Source organism: Dendrobates tinctorius, unplaced genomic scaffold (genome assembly GCF_039654945.1).
Source record: "Dendrobates tinctorius isolate UK_male_01 unplaced genomic scaffold, ASM3965494v1 ptg000164l, whole genome shotgun sequence".
Lineage (NCBI taxonomy): Eukaryota > Metazoa > Chordata > Amphibia > Anura > Dendrobatidae > Dendrobates > Dendrobates tinctorius.
In genome coordinates, this window is record NW_027361831.1 from 10,376,540 (window position 1) to 10,390,079 (window position 13,540).

At 44.5% G+C, this 13,540-nt stretch overlaps 3 protein-coding genes across 3 annotated transcripts in view; all 3 read right to left on the bottom strand.

The window, feature by feature from the left end:
* The window catches only part of LOC141053025 (uncharacterized), a 94,937-nt gene that overhangs the window by 72,861 nt on the left and 8,536 nt on the right, over window positions 1–13,540 (bottom strand). The gene's annotated exons all lie outside the window — the stretch shown is intronic.
* The window catches only part of LOC141053022 (uncharacterized), a 33,911-nt gene that overhangs the window by 12,634 nt on the left and 7,737 nt on the right, over window positions 1–13,540 (bottom strand). The gene's annotated exons all lie outside the window — the stretch shown is intronic.
* LOC141053028 (uncharacterized) lies at window positions 1,891–5,215 on the bottom strand. Its single transcript, XM_073550362.1, has 2 exons — window positions 3,709–5,215; window positions 1,891–3,608 (listed from the first exon to the last, which is right to left on the bottom strand). The coding sequence occupies exons 1-2, from the start codon at window positions 3,837–3,839 to the stop codon at window positions 2,054–2,056; spliced, it is 1,686 nt and encodes a 561-aa protein (XP_073406463.1). The 5' UTR covers window positions 3,840–5,215; the 3' UTR covers window positions 1,891–2,053.

The following is a 13,540-nucleotide window of genomic DNA, read 5'->3' on the forward strand; positions in this document are numbered from 1 at the left end:
GGTTGGTGATGAAGCGTTCCAGATGTGCCGAAACCTGCTCAAACCCTACTCCAGCCGGGACTTGGACCTCAACAAAAGAATTTATAATTACAGGCTCACCCGGGCCAGAACAGTAGAGTGTGCATTTGGTATACTTGTATCTAGATGGCGCATTCTTGGCACAGCTATAAATCTGAAACTGGAAACAGTGGATGAGGTGGTCAAGGCCTGTGTTGTTCTGCATAATTTTGTAATTTCTCGAGAACACCCAAACTTTGATCTTGATGATGTTGCTAATAACACATTGCCTGAATTTACACAGCACCCTCTCAGGTCATCCGTCGAAGTTGGCCAAATGAGGGACCAATTTGCGGCCTACTTCAACTCAGATGTAGGACGGGTGGAATGGCAAGAGCAAATGGTGTAAAAAAATTTTATTGCATGTTGGTGGTATGTTAATAAAAAAACCTGTTTTGCTACCTGTACTGAGTGCATTCTCTGTTTTTACACTCCCAATACCATTAGCAAGTAGCCAGGTGTATCAGTGAATTTATGATGCTGTGTTTTGTGCATCATGAAAGCACTAATACTCCTGAGTAGGTGACAAGTTGTATTACCTTTATAATCTCTACAGTGTGTTCAATTAACAGCGATGGTGGAGATAATACAACTGTGTCAGGTAAAATACCCAGGCCTTGTGTCATGCTGAATACTTATCACAAATGGCCATAACTATACAGATTAAACTGCAGCATCACTACACTCTTCTGCAAAATATATGGAGAGTTATAGCAACGCTGCAGGCTCAAAATCAATTCACCTGCCCAGGTGTGATAGTGATGCAAGGTCAGGGTATTTGGGAAGTATATTTATTTTCATCATCAGTAATGTGTTTCTTCCACAAACACGTAATAGAGTATGTGGTTATTTACAAGGTATAATTATAGTTCCTTGCCTTTTCTCTAATAGTTAAATGCCAACGGAAAAAAACAAAGGAAGGTAACAATAGATATGCCTTGCACTCAACACCATCCTCTATGCCAGGGTTTCAAAAATGTAGTCCTAAATGTCAACCAACAGATCATGTTTCCCTTTTTTTTTTTTGTAACTCAAATCGAATTACTAAAAACATGATTTGTTTGTTGGCTTTTAACACTGTAGTTGGGGAACCCTTCCATAAATTAGTGTGTGCAATACACCAGATATCTCCATTACTGATGTTTCTTGTGTCAGTCAAGGAGATATGTGTTGTCAACGAAACCAATCTACATGACTTGTCTTCTTCACAGCAGTCTCTACATTTTTTTAATATTGCACAGACTGGATCCAGCAGGGCTCCCCAACTCCACTCCTCACGGTCCACCAACAGATCATGTTGTAATGAAATACATATCTCCATTGATAACGGTTTCACAAGAGCCCAAAAAAAAAAAAAGAGGATTCCATAAAACATGATCTGTTGGTGGACCTTGAGGACTGGAGTTGAGGAACCCTGCTGAATCCAGTCTGTGGAATATTAAAAGAATATAGAGACTGCTGTGAAAAAGACAAGTCATGTAGATTGGTTTTGTTTTTTGGACAACACATATCTATATGAGTTGTCTTTTCCACAGCAGTCTCTACATTCTAGTAATATTACACAGACTGGATCCAGCAGGGTTCCCCAAATCCACTCCTCAAGGTCCACCAACAGATCATGTTGTAATGAAATCCATAGCTCTGTTGCTAACTGCTTCACAAGAGCACAAAAAAAGAGGATTCCATACAACATGATCTGATGGTGTATCTTGAGGACTAGAGTTGTGGAAGTATGCTGGATCCAGTCTGTGCAATATTACAAGAATGTAGAGACTGTTGTTGAAAAGACAAGTCACGTAGATTTGTTTCGTTGACAACACATATCTCCAAGACTGACACAAGAAACATGGCTCAGTAATGGAGATATCTGGTGGCAAAAATGCTAAGTGTACGGCGCAGTGTGTGTAGTCGGCGATTGACATAGTAACCAATCAAAATATTTTGAAAGCACAATTGCACATTTATTTTTTAACAAAACATAAAAAATTTTTTTTTATTAGGAATGACGTTTGGGGGAAGATTGGGATACTTTGGGTGTGTGGAGAGACGAGGAACAACTGGAGGTTGAGGAAGGGGTTCTAGGAGAAGGGGCGACGAAAGTACTGGGGGAAGGGAGCTCTGGAATGGACATGAAGGCAGGTTGAGACACATTAGGAGGAGAGGGTGGATGGACGAACAAAGTTTTTTTTTTTTTCTTTGGCGCAGGAAGATCCTGCCCGGAGCGACTTGCAGCCTGTGACCACCTTACTTTGGTCGACCGCCTGGTGAGGGTGAACTGTGTCGTTGCCCCATAAAATAGGGAATGCGGATCACCCCTTTGCTGCTCTGTGGTGGCGGTGGCAGTGCTGATAGAAGTGGCAGTGGTGGTGCTCCTAGAAGGGGAGAAAGTTGGGTCGGTGCGACAAGCAGGAGGCTGCCTGTCTGGTATCTCAGCCAAAGTTCTTGGGGGACTCCAAGGAGGAGTATTGGTGGCGGTGATCTTACGATGAGGAGTGGTGGTGGTGCTCCTTTGATGAGGAGTGGTGGTGGTGCTCCTTTGATGAGGAGTGCTGGCGGTGCTCCTTTGATGAGGAGTGCTGGCGGTGCTCCTTTGATGAGGAGTGCTGGCGGTGCTCTGTTGCTGAGGAGTGCTGGCAGTGCTCTGTTGCTGAGGAGTGCTGGCAGTGCTCTGTTGCTGAGGAGTGCTGGCAGTGCTCTGTTGCTGAGGAGTGCTGGCAGTGCTCTGTTGCTGAGGAGTGCTGGCGGTGCTCTGTTGCTGATGACTGGTGGTGTCTGTGGCCCAAGCAGGTTCTGTGGTGGTTTGGCTCCAAGCTGGTGGTGCTGTGGCAGTGGTGGTGCTCCATACAGGAGCAACGCTTGCCATAGTGGTGGTGGCGGAGGAGTATCCAGCAGCACTCAGACTTGGGGTGGTGTAGTAGTGTCCGGCTTCGCTGGGAATGCAGGTGGCCGTGCAGTGGTATGCAGCAGAAGTTGGTAGTGTGGTGAAGCGAGTCAGCAGTGGAACTGTGGGAAATGACACCACTGACTGCTGCACATACCGATTCTGCTGCATAGCCTGCAAGTAAGCAGTGTTGCAGGCCTGTAACACACTCAGCTGTTGCTCAGGACTAAGGTGTTCCGCCATGCCCTGTTCAATTTTACTGAAAAAATGGTGCGCTGGTCTGTTGAGGTCGGCCTCCAGACGGTCAAGGCGCTGGTCAACAGAGTGGAAGCGGTGTTCCATGTGGTTAAAACCACGTTCCATCAGGGAAAAACCGCTTACCATTCTGGCGGACAGCGCCTTGAGGCTGCCCTTAAAGGCCTCGCTCAAGAGCATGAACTCGGGCATGACAGGCCTGTCCGAGGCCCTCTGCCGCTGGCAGGTAGTGCCCGCATAACCAGTGACAGAGACCTGGGACAGGGGAACACCTGATGGACCAGCTTCCTGGTCACCAGCTGTCTGTGTTGCTGACCTGCAAGATGCAACCTGGCTGTCGGATGGCTGGGACGGGTCCGATGTCGATCGATGAAGAACCGCTCCCGGGACAGGTTGCAGGGTGCTGCTCCAAGTGCTGTGGAAAGAAAGGGAAACCATTAGTATCATGCATTAACAAGAAGCATCAGCTGTGGAATAGAAAAGCACATAGCAATAACCAAAAAAAAAAAATTTACGCTCTGCTGGCAAGGACCGGTCTCAGGAAAGCCAACTCTCGATAATAGCGGTACTTTCTTCTGCGCCTTGCTGCTGAACCACTGCGAACCTGTCCCTCAGCACGAACATCAGTGTTGAAGCGGTCCTTCATCGAGCGCCAACGTGTGCGGATTTTGTTCACTGTTGGGAAAAAAAGAAAAAAAAATAGAAAATGCACTTTAGGCAACTTAATTATCAGCACACAGACCGGATAGAACTTTGCAAACAGTCAATGATGCAGCACAAATAAAATTCTAGACAAAATGCAGTCACTGTTGATACTGAGGACACTGCTATGTTTCCTGCTAGAATATATGTAGCAGCGAAAACAACAGTATCATCTGGAGCAAGAGTGAAAACCGGATCAAAACAGCAGTTGACAAAGCAATCACTTTTTTCCACAAGGCATTGGTGTTTTTTTAATGCAAGAATATATCTTGCAAAAAAAAAAAAAAAACAGCACCATCAGGACCATAAAGCAATGCAGCAGTTGAAGACAAAAATCAATCACTGTTTTCCACATGGCATTGATGTGTTTAATGCAAGAATATATCCAAAAATAATATATACTCACATTGCGTCTCCTCGCCACGACTTGACTACGCTGCTCCCGCTCAGAATCCTCCCGCTCAGACTGCTCCTGCTCAGAACGCTCCCGCTCAGACCGCTCCCGCACTTCATCTTCAGTGCCCGTGTCCGATGTCTGTAAAGAAAGAAAAAATTAAAACACATTGCTAGAGGTAGCAATACTTACCCAAAGGCAGCAACATCCTCACCTCACGGTCAGTTTGGGCTAGTTCTTGTCGAAATGGCGAATACAGTGATCCAGAAGAAGACATGCTGAAATGAAAACAAAAAATACATTAGTACATTATAAAATTGTACAGGACACACAGATATTAAGTTGAAGAATACTCACATTTTGGCTCCTAAAGATTGAATCCACACTTCACTTGTAAAGGCTCTTCTAGGCTCTTGTCTGGTCTCTCTGCAAGGCTGTCTGTAGAGTAATTGTCCCTGAAGACACCTTCTTTTATCTACACTCCTCCCAAACAATGTTGCTTTATTTAGGGGGAGTTTTAGACAAGTGTCTAGACATTGTTTACTCAAATCGCGTGCGTGCATAAGGCGCTGACATGCGCGCTGCCAAGCGCTCGTCAGCGACCTCATAGACTGTAATGCTATTTTTGGGCGCACACATGCGCGCGCGATTTTTTTAACGATGTAGGCGGAACAAAAAATGCAAAATGTAGAGTACGGCGCGTCTGGGCGCACACCTGTAAAATGCGCAGCGGACGCTAAACGCTGATAAGCGCGTACATTGGCAAGACCCTGCGACCACCATGTTAAAGATAGGGGAACATTGCGCGTGCGCCCGATAGCGCACGATGCGCTGCGCGATCAAAAGCTAGTGTGAAACCAGCCTAAGTGGCTTAGAAACAACTAGATTTAAAAAAAAACTAGAGTTAAAAAAAGGAGCTCAGGGCTTCCAAGTATTTAATGTTTCCTAACATTTTCTTTATTGTTTGTTGGAAAACCCTGTTCTACATATCTATAAAAGTTGTCAGGCTCAGTTATTAAATGAGCCATTTCTTTTGATTTTGACCTCCTGAATTAAAATCTAACAATTAAAATTTTTAGTTGGCTCCTGCTTCTATGATATCAAAGAATTTTCTATTTATTGCAGTAATTTGAAACATTATGTTTTTTGCAAATATAAATATGCAGAATATTTTGTTACGACAATTTTCTGATATTTATTTAGAGGAAAATTAGCAACAATTCAAATAGCTAAAACCTGTCTAAACACTATTGCGAATGGTAAAAAGGGATAGAAATTGTACTACAAAAGTTGGTCCTCATTCAGTGACAATTCTTTTTTGCTTGTCTCTTGTACTCCTGCACTGGATCATCTCTTACAATTATCCAACAGTAGTCTGCAAGCATTGAGGAATTTCACTTTCATTGATATCTTTTCTCAATAGCCACAGTACCTTGGTGAAATCTCTCACCGTACTTATGGCTCACTGCTCCGCAGTTTGGTATAAAAACAAGTCTAGATACGAATGGAAGAAATGAATCTTTAAGAACATGTTACAGCCAAGATCCTTATATGTTTGGAGGAGATCTTCCACCAACTCTTCATAGTTATCTGCTCTTGAGTTTCCCCAAAAAATTTGTTACCACTAATGTGAATGCAACCCATGCAGCCTTTTACTTGCCCTACAAAAAATGGAGAAACTCCTACTCCTGAAGAAGCTTACAAATCTGAGGTCCAATAAAGACTCCTTCCTTTATCTTTGCTTCACTCAACCTTGGAAATTTACCAATGAGAATGCTTTTGCATTTTTATCCATTGCCTTTACAAAGTTCTTCATTAGGCCCAACTTGATATGCAATGGTGGTAACAAAATCTTATGGGGGTCAACAAGTGCTGGATGTAGGACATGTTTTACTCACTGGCTAAAGTGAATGTCGGAAAGACCAGTTTCTTTTATTGTTATGATATTCTCTTGCACAACTATCCCACTCACACACAAAGAAGCAGTACTTTGTGTATCCACTCTGGAGACCACATAAGAGGGCAACCACCTTCGAATCACCACAGAGAGGTCACAAATATTGCTCATAGTTCAGGGACCTCAACAGCTGTTTCACATTGTCATAGGTTTCTTTCACGCAGACTGCATAACCAACTGGAATTGAAGGTAGCGCATTGTTATTATGCAGCAAGACGGCTTTTAGGCGTGTTTTGGACGAATCGATGAAGAGCCTCCATTCCTCTGGATTATGACTTATCTTCAGAGCTTCCATTAAACTATTGATGTTATTGCATGCCATCGGATTGCCCTCCATGAAGAAGTATTGGACAAGATCTTTAGCACGGTTGCAGAACAAAGAAATCCAAACATCGACCGCTTTGAAATTCCACTACTGTATCCTGGAACCTAAGAGAGCAGCCCTTCTCTTGGGCAGTTCCAAATCTGTAAAAAGATCATTCAGTTCACTTTGTTTTATAACGTATGGTCCGGTTGAGGTAGCTGACAGAAAGCCTAAGTCGTGAGATGAAGTTGCTTCAAAACGCCAGGCGCCCTCTTCTTTCTCACTTGACTAGGCTGAAAATGTTTCTGGTGTTTTTGGAGCCGGCAGTTCTCCTGTATGTGGCACTAGGCGTATATCAGATGGAAAGATTAGATACTGTAAAGTCCACTTCTTCCTTGAAACTCCTTTCTTACTGGGGGGCACTATGCAGAAATAGCAATTGGTGCGTGATCGGTTGGCTCTCTACAGATTATTGGGACTACAAAAGGTATAGATTGCCCCTTCCAATGCAATCATGTGTGATACACATCTATTGGAGCATGTGTATGGAGGCCAACTCTTGTCCTGATCGCCTATTCTGCAGCCAAATACAGCCTGTAAGCTTTCCTTTTCCACGTAGTCAAGTTTTGCCTTTGTGACGCAAAAGTGACTTCTAAGCACGTGTAGCAACAATTATCCGCTTTGTTAATGCAAGAACGAGGTATAGCTGAAAAAAACTTATAGGGATATGTCAATATGCAAAGAAACTAAGTTCAGAAATACTAAAACTGTATACCTTACACAGAGAGCATTTATAAAAAGCAGGTGATGAAAATGTAATTAGGATTACATCATCAGAGTGGATTTGGCAGTTTTTGATTGGTCACCCCAAGATGGTAGAATACTGAAGGCTCAATAAGCTAAATAGCTGTTATAATACAGTAGACTAAATAGATGATGTAATAGATGAGCTACAAACAATGCAATAATGAGGATGAAATAATAAAGATGCATTTTTTCTAAAAGCCTGCATGAAAGGTGTCATAAGTAATTACAACTTCCTCTGGATCTTGAAAATTAGAGCCAATCAGAAAATTTAAGCATCATATTCCTTTTCAGCACCAGAGTTAGTTGGGTTCAACTGTTTTCCGAATGTTTGCCGAATGCCATATGTATACACAACTGGATCAGGAGCTCCAGGGTGAATATCGCTGTGGCAGATCTGAGCATGCTGGTCATCTGGAAGCTCATGTTAGAGATCTGAAGGAGCAAAATGCCACGCTTAGGGTTAGGACAATTGACAACCTTGAGAGGACCATGCTTCTCACTGAGCAAGCAATTAGTGGGAAAAATATGGACATGTGGATCAGGATTAGCAGGCAAGCAGCTGGATTAATATAGTAAGGAGAAATGAAAAAAAAAAGTAAAAAAGGAAAGGAATGCTCCTCCTACTTCTGTACTTCCAAGAAAAATTGCCAAATTGCGTGATAATGCAAACAGGTCTCAGAGATTTCAACCCTAGGGATACAGCTCTTCTTAACAGTCAAGAGATCAGCCCAGGTAGTAGCTAGGGGCAGGGTAATGTAGGTAGGGTTAGACAGTGGGTGGTTATAGAGATTACATACATAGGAAGAAATACAGAATAATTTTGTGCTATGACAGCCTCAATCAAATTAATTGTTGACTCCCTGGTGCTAAAGATCAGAATGTGGTGGAACAAGTTGATAAATTATTTGAGGGGCCGATTCTCAATAGGGTTTAGGTTGTGTGAGGACGGGGCCGTGTCATTATTATTTCATCTTTAAGGCCTTTCCTGGCACCGAGTAGAGGAGACTGTGATGCTGCAATGGAGCCTTGTCCTGCATATAAATTTTAGTGTTTTTGAGAGATGCAGACTTTTTCCTGTATGATTGCTGGAAGAAAATGTCTTCTAAAAAGTGGCACTAGCTTTGGAAGTTGCTTTTGAGCCCATCTTCAACATAAAAAAAATCCAACTAGCTCATCTGTAATAATAGCAGCCCATAAAAGTATCCACCATCCATCTGCTTCATCAGGAGTCTCTCTGATCCCCTCAGTCTATAAAACCTGTGAACAATCTGTATCAGATAATGCCTTATTCAGTGATGGTCAGATTTCAGCCTCCTTACCATGGCTGTGTCTCTGAGCACTGAACACCTTGTACTTCTGTATCTTCCTTACTGGTGGTCGAGCTCAGCCTCCTCACCTCGGCCATGTCCTGAGCATCTTGAACTTCTCTGGTACAGTGGTGGTTGGGCTCAGCCTCCTCACCTCGACCATCCATCTGAGCCCTGAACTCCTTGTACTTCTGGCCTCCGAGGAGGCTGCAGCTCTGGAATACGACAGCACTGGAGAATAATGGCTCTGGTCGCTTTACGTCTCATTTTTCTCAAATCTTTGGTTGTTAATATGTGACTTTTTTTGCAACACATTTTTTGCAACTAAGTTGATTATTTAAAACAAAACTTTTCATGTTTTTTGATCACCCCCAATATCTGAGCATTTTCAGGAGCTGTGTCCTCTGTAAGGCTTGTAAAAAATTTTCACTTTACAGAGTCCGCTAAATCTTGGCCCATTTTGACTGAGGAAAAGAATATACCTAATAATTCTGCACATAATAAAGGGTGTTGTATCCTTAGGCCTCACCTACCTCAATGCAAAAATACAGATAACCTGATCGGCTTCATCCAATCTGATATTAAACCGGATGATGCTCTGTGGCCATATATATTGCCCTTCCTTCTATCATTTCCTATCCTTTAAAGGGTACCTGTCACCCCTCCAGGCGTTTTTAAGCAAAAGAGCCACCTTTTGCAGCACTAATGCTGCATTCTGTCAAGGTGGCTCTTTTATTTAGCGTTCCTTCCACCGCAGAAATAATCGTTTATAAAATTTGTCAGACATACCAGATTTTTGACCGGGGGGGCAGGTCTTTCCCCCTCTGACACCGACGCCTCGCATCCATCATTCATTTCCTCCTTATGTCTTTGCTCCACCTCCTCTGTGTTCAATTTCAAATGCTGGCGCCAGCTCTGTAATATATTTTCTTGGGCATGTGCAGTTAGCGCTGCCCGTTCTCTCACAGCACTTCATGGCCTGGCTATCGTGCCAGTGTGAATAAATCATAAGCGACTGCGGGGCGGGATCTCTGGCAGCGCGTCCACGCAGGCGCGATAGCCAGGCCATGAAGTGATGTGAGAGAACGGGCAGCGCTAACTGCGCATGCCCAGGAAAATATAGTACAGGGTGTTAGGTGTCAAGTTTCCCCCACTGCACAGGGGTGTTAGAAGTCTGATTTCTTCCTCTCCTATCATGAAATCTAGACCCTTGCATTCTGCAGTCACCGGCGTTTCATCTGTGGTAGAGGAGATTGCAGAGGAGAGTGCCTTGCGGCAACTCTCTCCAGAGGCTAAGTCCTCTGTTCCCTCCACTGAGAATGCTCATGGGACGAGCTCCCATTGGAGTTCGGGAGTCACGTGCTCAGGTCCTGTGTCGAATCCTATTGGCTCCTCCTGGAGCCTTGGAGATTTCCGGAAGGTCCCGTTTGGTATAAAAAGCGTGCATGGCTGTTCCGCCATGTGCTAGTATTTCATACTTGCTGCTGTATGTATGGTGATGGATGCTTGGACTGGTGACTGACTTATTAAGAAACCCCTTCCCTCTGATAATACGATTGTGTGAGTGTTTGGGTTCAGCCAGTAGCAACGCTAGCGCCAGCGCGCATATGCTCCATCTATCTCAGCAGCTAGCGTCCTGCATCGCGCTTGCGATATAGCGGTGCCATATCTGTGGCACAGTTTACGCCGCACTGCGTTTGCAGTTCTGCCGGACGTTCGCAGTTGCGACGCCACGCACATTATTTTTACAGTAGGTCTAGACGGAGTAGTCCTGACGTCTAAGGCTACTCCTGTGACTACGGATACCGTGACTGCATCGCTGGGGTCTGTGACCTTGAACAGACATAGCGTTTTCTGTATAATTAATGCCTGCAGCTCTGTGAAAATAACAGAGCTTGCTCCAGTGCACAGTGGTGCAGTTTAACCCTGTGCACAATACTGCCATAGTGCTCTGCCTCTTCTAGCAGCGGTTTTTCCATCCGCCGCACGGTGGACCCCGAGTGGCGAAGCACTTTATTTGTATTTTTTATTTAGTGTCTTCCACCACTCCTAACAGGGGGAATCTCAAGTCATGTCCTCTGTGGTCTCCCATTCCTCTGGAGCCGCAGAGATTCCTGTTCAGCAGAGACGTCGGTCCAGGCGTCTTGCCCAGGCTGATGCTAGGCGTCTGGTTGCTCTTTCTATGTTATGAATGAGTCACCGGAGGAGGAAAAAACAAAAATGCAAGCTAAGTCCAGAAAACCGGAGAGGTTGGTAGCTAGCAGATTGCAGACCCTTGATCCTATTCACAACAACTAACAGTAGCCGTGGAGCGTTCCTACGGTGATCCTAGAAGCCTCGTCACAGCCGGAGAGCTACTTAAGCCTAAAGAAAGAAAGGATAGAGTCTCCAGCGCTGGACTTCAGTTAAAAATTCATCATTTATTATAAATTATTAAAATCGGACAGAAAAAAGCATGAATAAGGACATACAGGCAGATGGGGTCTCTGGTGGTCTCCAACCAACGCGTTTCGACCTAGAAGGTCTTACTCATGGTTCACACTAGACCAATACTGACGACTACAAATAGTACAAAGACTGGTGAATCACAGGTGTTGGACAAAAGAATCAATGAAAATAGGCAGTATCCCTACCAGTTAACTCTTGCAAAACACTCAGCCTAATGTGGAACTGAAATATACATTAACCCTTTTACCATTAGTAAATGAAATAATGTAAACAAAGACTTGTCGGAAAAACAGAAAAAAATAAAAGCTAATGAAAAGATATCATAAGAATATAATGAATGGCAAAAAAAATAAAATAAAAATAAAAAAAATCTATCCTTTATTTTGCTTCAGTCAACGCCCCTGATCAAGGTGACTCCGTGCGCAGGTGGATTATGGATCGCAACTGAGACTGGTGAGCTGACCTCCCTTTATTTTCCCTATCCTTCTACAACTAAAGAAAGAAAGGGGAAATCTAAATTGCCCCAGAGCAGACCCCAAAGCAATAGACAGCCCCCAACATGTATTGTCGGTGAAAACAGATGAAAACACAAACAAAGACAGAAAGACAGGCAGAGCAAACGATGGGGCCCAACTAACTAGATAGGACAGGACAGAAAAGATGCTGGCTGCAATCCGCATAAACCCTACCAAAAATGTTCCAAACACGTCTGATAGGAAAAACGGCCCTGAAGTCACTAGACTTCAAAATCCCTATATCAGCACTCCGATATATTCTGACGACAGAGCAAAAGAGATTAAACCGATCAGGGACAAAATGGAAATTCAGCAAAGCCCCAGCCGGGGCAGCTGAACACAAAACTAAGCAAATCAGACAAAATCTCATGGAACAATAACAGAGCAAAACTTAGCTTTAGAAGACAGGAACTGAACTGGAGGCCAGAGCTCAGAGCAGTGAAATCACCAGTAACCCTACAGGGCGTCGGCTGCCTTATATCCACTCAGAGATTCCTGATGTCCAATCACAATCCACCTGTTCAGGTGACAGGTCTCTCCCATCCAAATCAGTTTCACCACCTCCTTTCACCAGCAGAGGGAGTTCATCGGACATCAAAGGTGAACGAGAAAATGAGCTCACAACATTCTAGCTCTGCTATAACTCCATGCTTGAGTCGGCAGCAAGTAGACGCTTCTGGGACTAAGTCCTGTCTTTTGGATACTGAGCATGCCCGTGGGACGACCACTCATTGGAGGTTGGAGGTCACATGCATAGGTCCCGTTCCTGCTCGGATTGGTCCACTACTGGGAAGGTCCCGGAAGGACGCCGCTATAAAAGAGCCGCTAGTATAAACTCTTATGGGTAGTTGTGTGTGTGAAGATGGATGCATGAGACTGGTGACTGACTCATTATGATCCCCTACCTTTGGTTGTGTATGGTATAGAGGTTACAGAGTCAGAGTCCGCACCAGTAGTGGCATAGTCTATGTGACAGAGAGCATCCCACTCTCCACATGAGCTTTAGCGCCATATAGTGCCATCCAGCACAAGGCACCTCTGCACCGCACAAGCAGCAGGGTTCCTTACAGCGGCACCGTGCGCTAGTTAAGCGCTTTCCTCCCTGCTCTGGGTGGATAGTGGCATCCGCCGGAGCGGTGCAGTGTGCACGTGGTGCAATTTATATTTTCTGTTCTTTTGCTTGCACCGCAGCTGCGGCGCCGAGCACTAGTGGTCTAGAGGGACTCTAGCCCCAAGTCTCTGAGGCAGCGTTCTGTGACCGTTATCTAGTGCTCACCCAGCCGAGTCCTGTGAGTATTAACAGGCTCCGGCATTTGTTTCAGCGGCTCTGTGAGGTAACAGAGTTCGCTCCTGTGCACACCGGGTCAGCGGATATTCCCACAGTGTTCACTTAGTTCTCCGCCATTGCCGAGCAGCAGTTTATTACCATCTCTGCACGGTGGACCCCGGGCTGCGAACGCACCTTATTCTATCTTTATTATTTGGTGCGTTCCGCAAGCCCGTAACACAGGGCAGGTGCCAGAATTTGAAATTGAACACAGAGGAGGCGGAGCAAAGACATAAGGAGGAAATGAATGATGGATGCGAGACATCCGTGTCAGAGGGGGAAAGACCTGCCCTCCCGGTCAAAATTCTGGTATGTCTGACCAATTTTATAAACGATTATATCTGCGGTGGAAGGGACGCTAAATAAAAGAGCCACCTTGACAGAATGAGGCATTAGTGCTGCACAAGGTGGCTCTTTTACTTAAAAACGCCTGGGGGTGGTGACAGGTTCCATTTAATTGAACTTGTAACAGCAGGACCACCAAGGGATTAGATACATCATCTATGTTGTAATGAGCTGATAAATCTTGATTATATGACAACCCCTTTCAATATATCATCCTCATCTCAAGAATGTAAAGGCAGTC

What these genes read in the sequence shown, in the direction of transcription:
- LOC141053028 (XM_073550362.1), bottom strand. Translation starts at nt 3,839, where the DNA reads ATGAAGGACCGCTTCAACACTGATGTTCGTGCTGAGGGACAGGTTCGC. An exon ending in CCGGTCCTTGCCAGCAGAGC is followed by an intron (nt 3,609 to 3,708) that starts GTAAATTTTTTT and finishes TTCTTTCCACAG; the next exon opens with CACTTGGAGCAGCACCCTGC.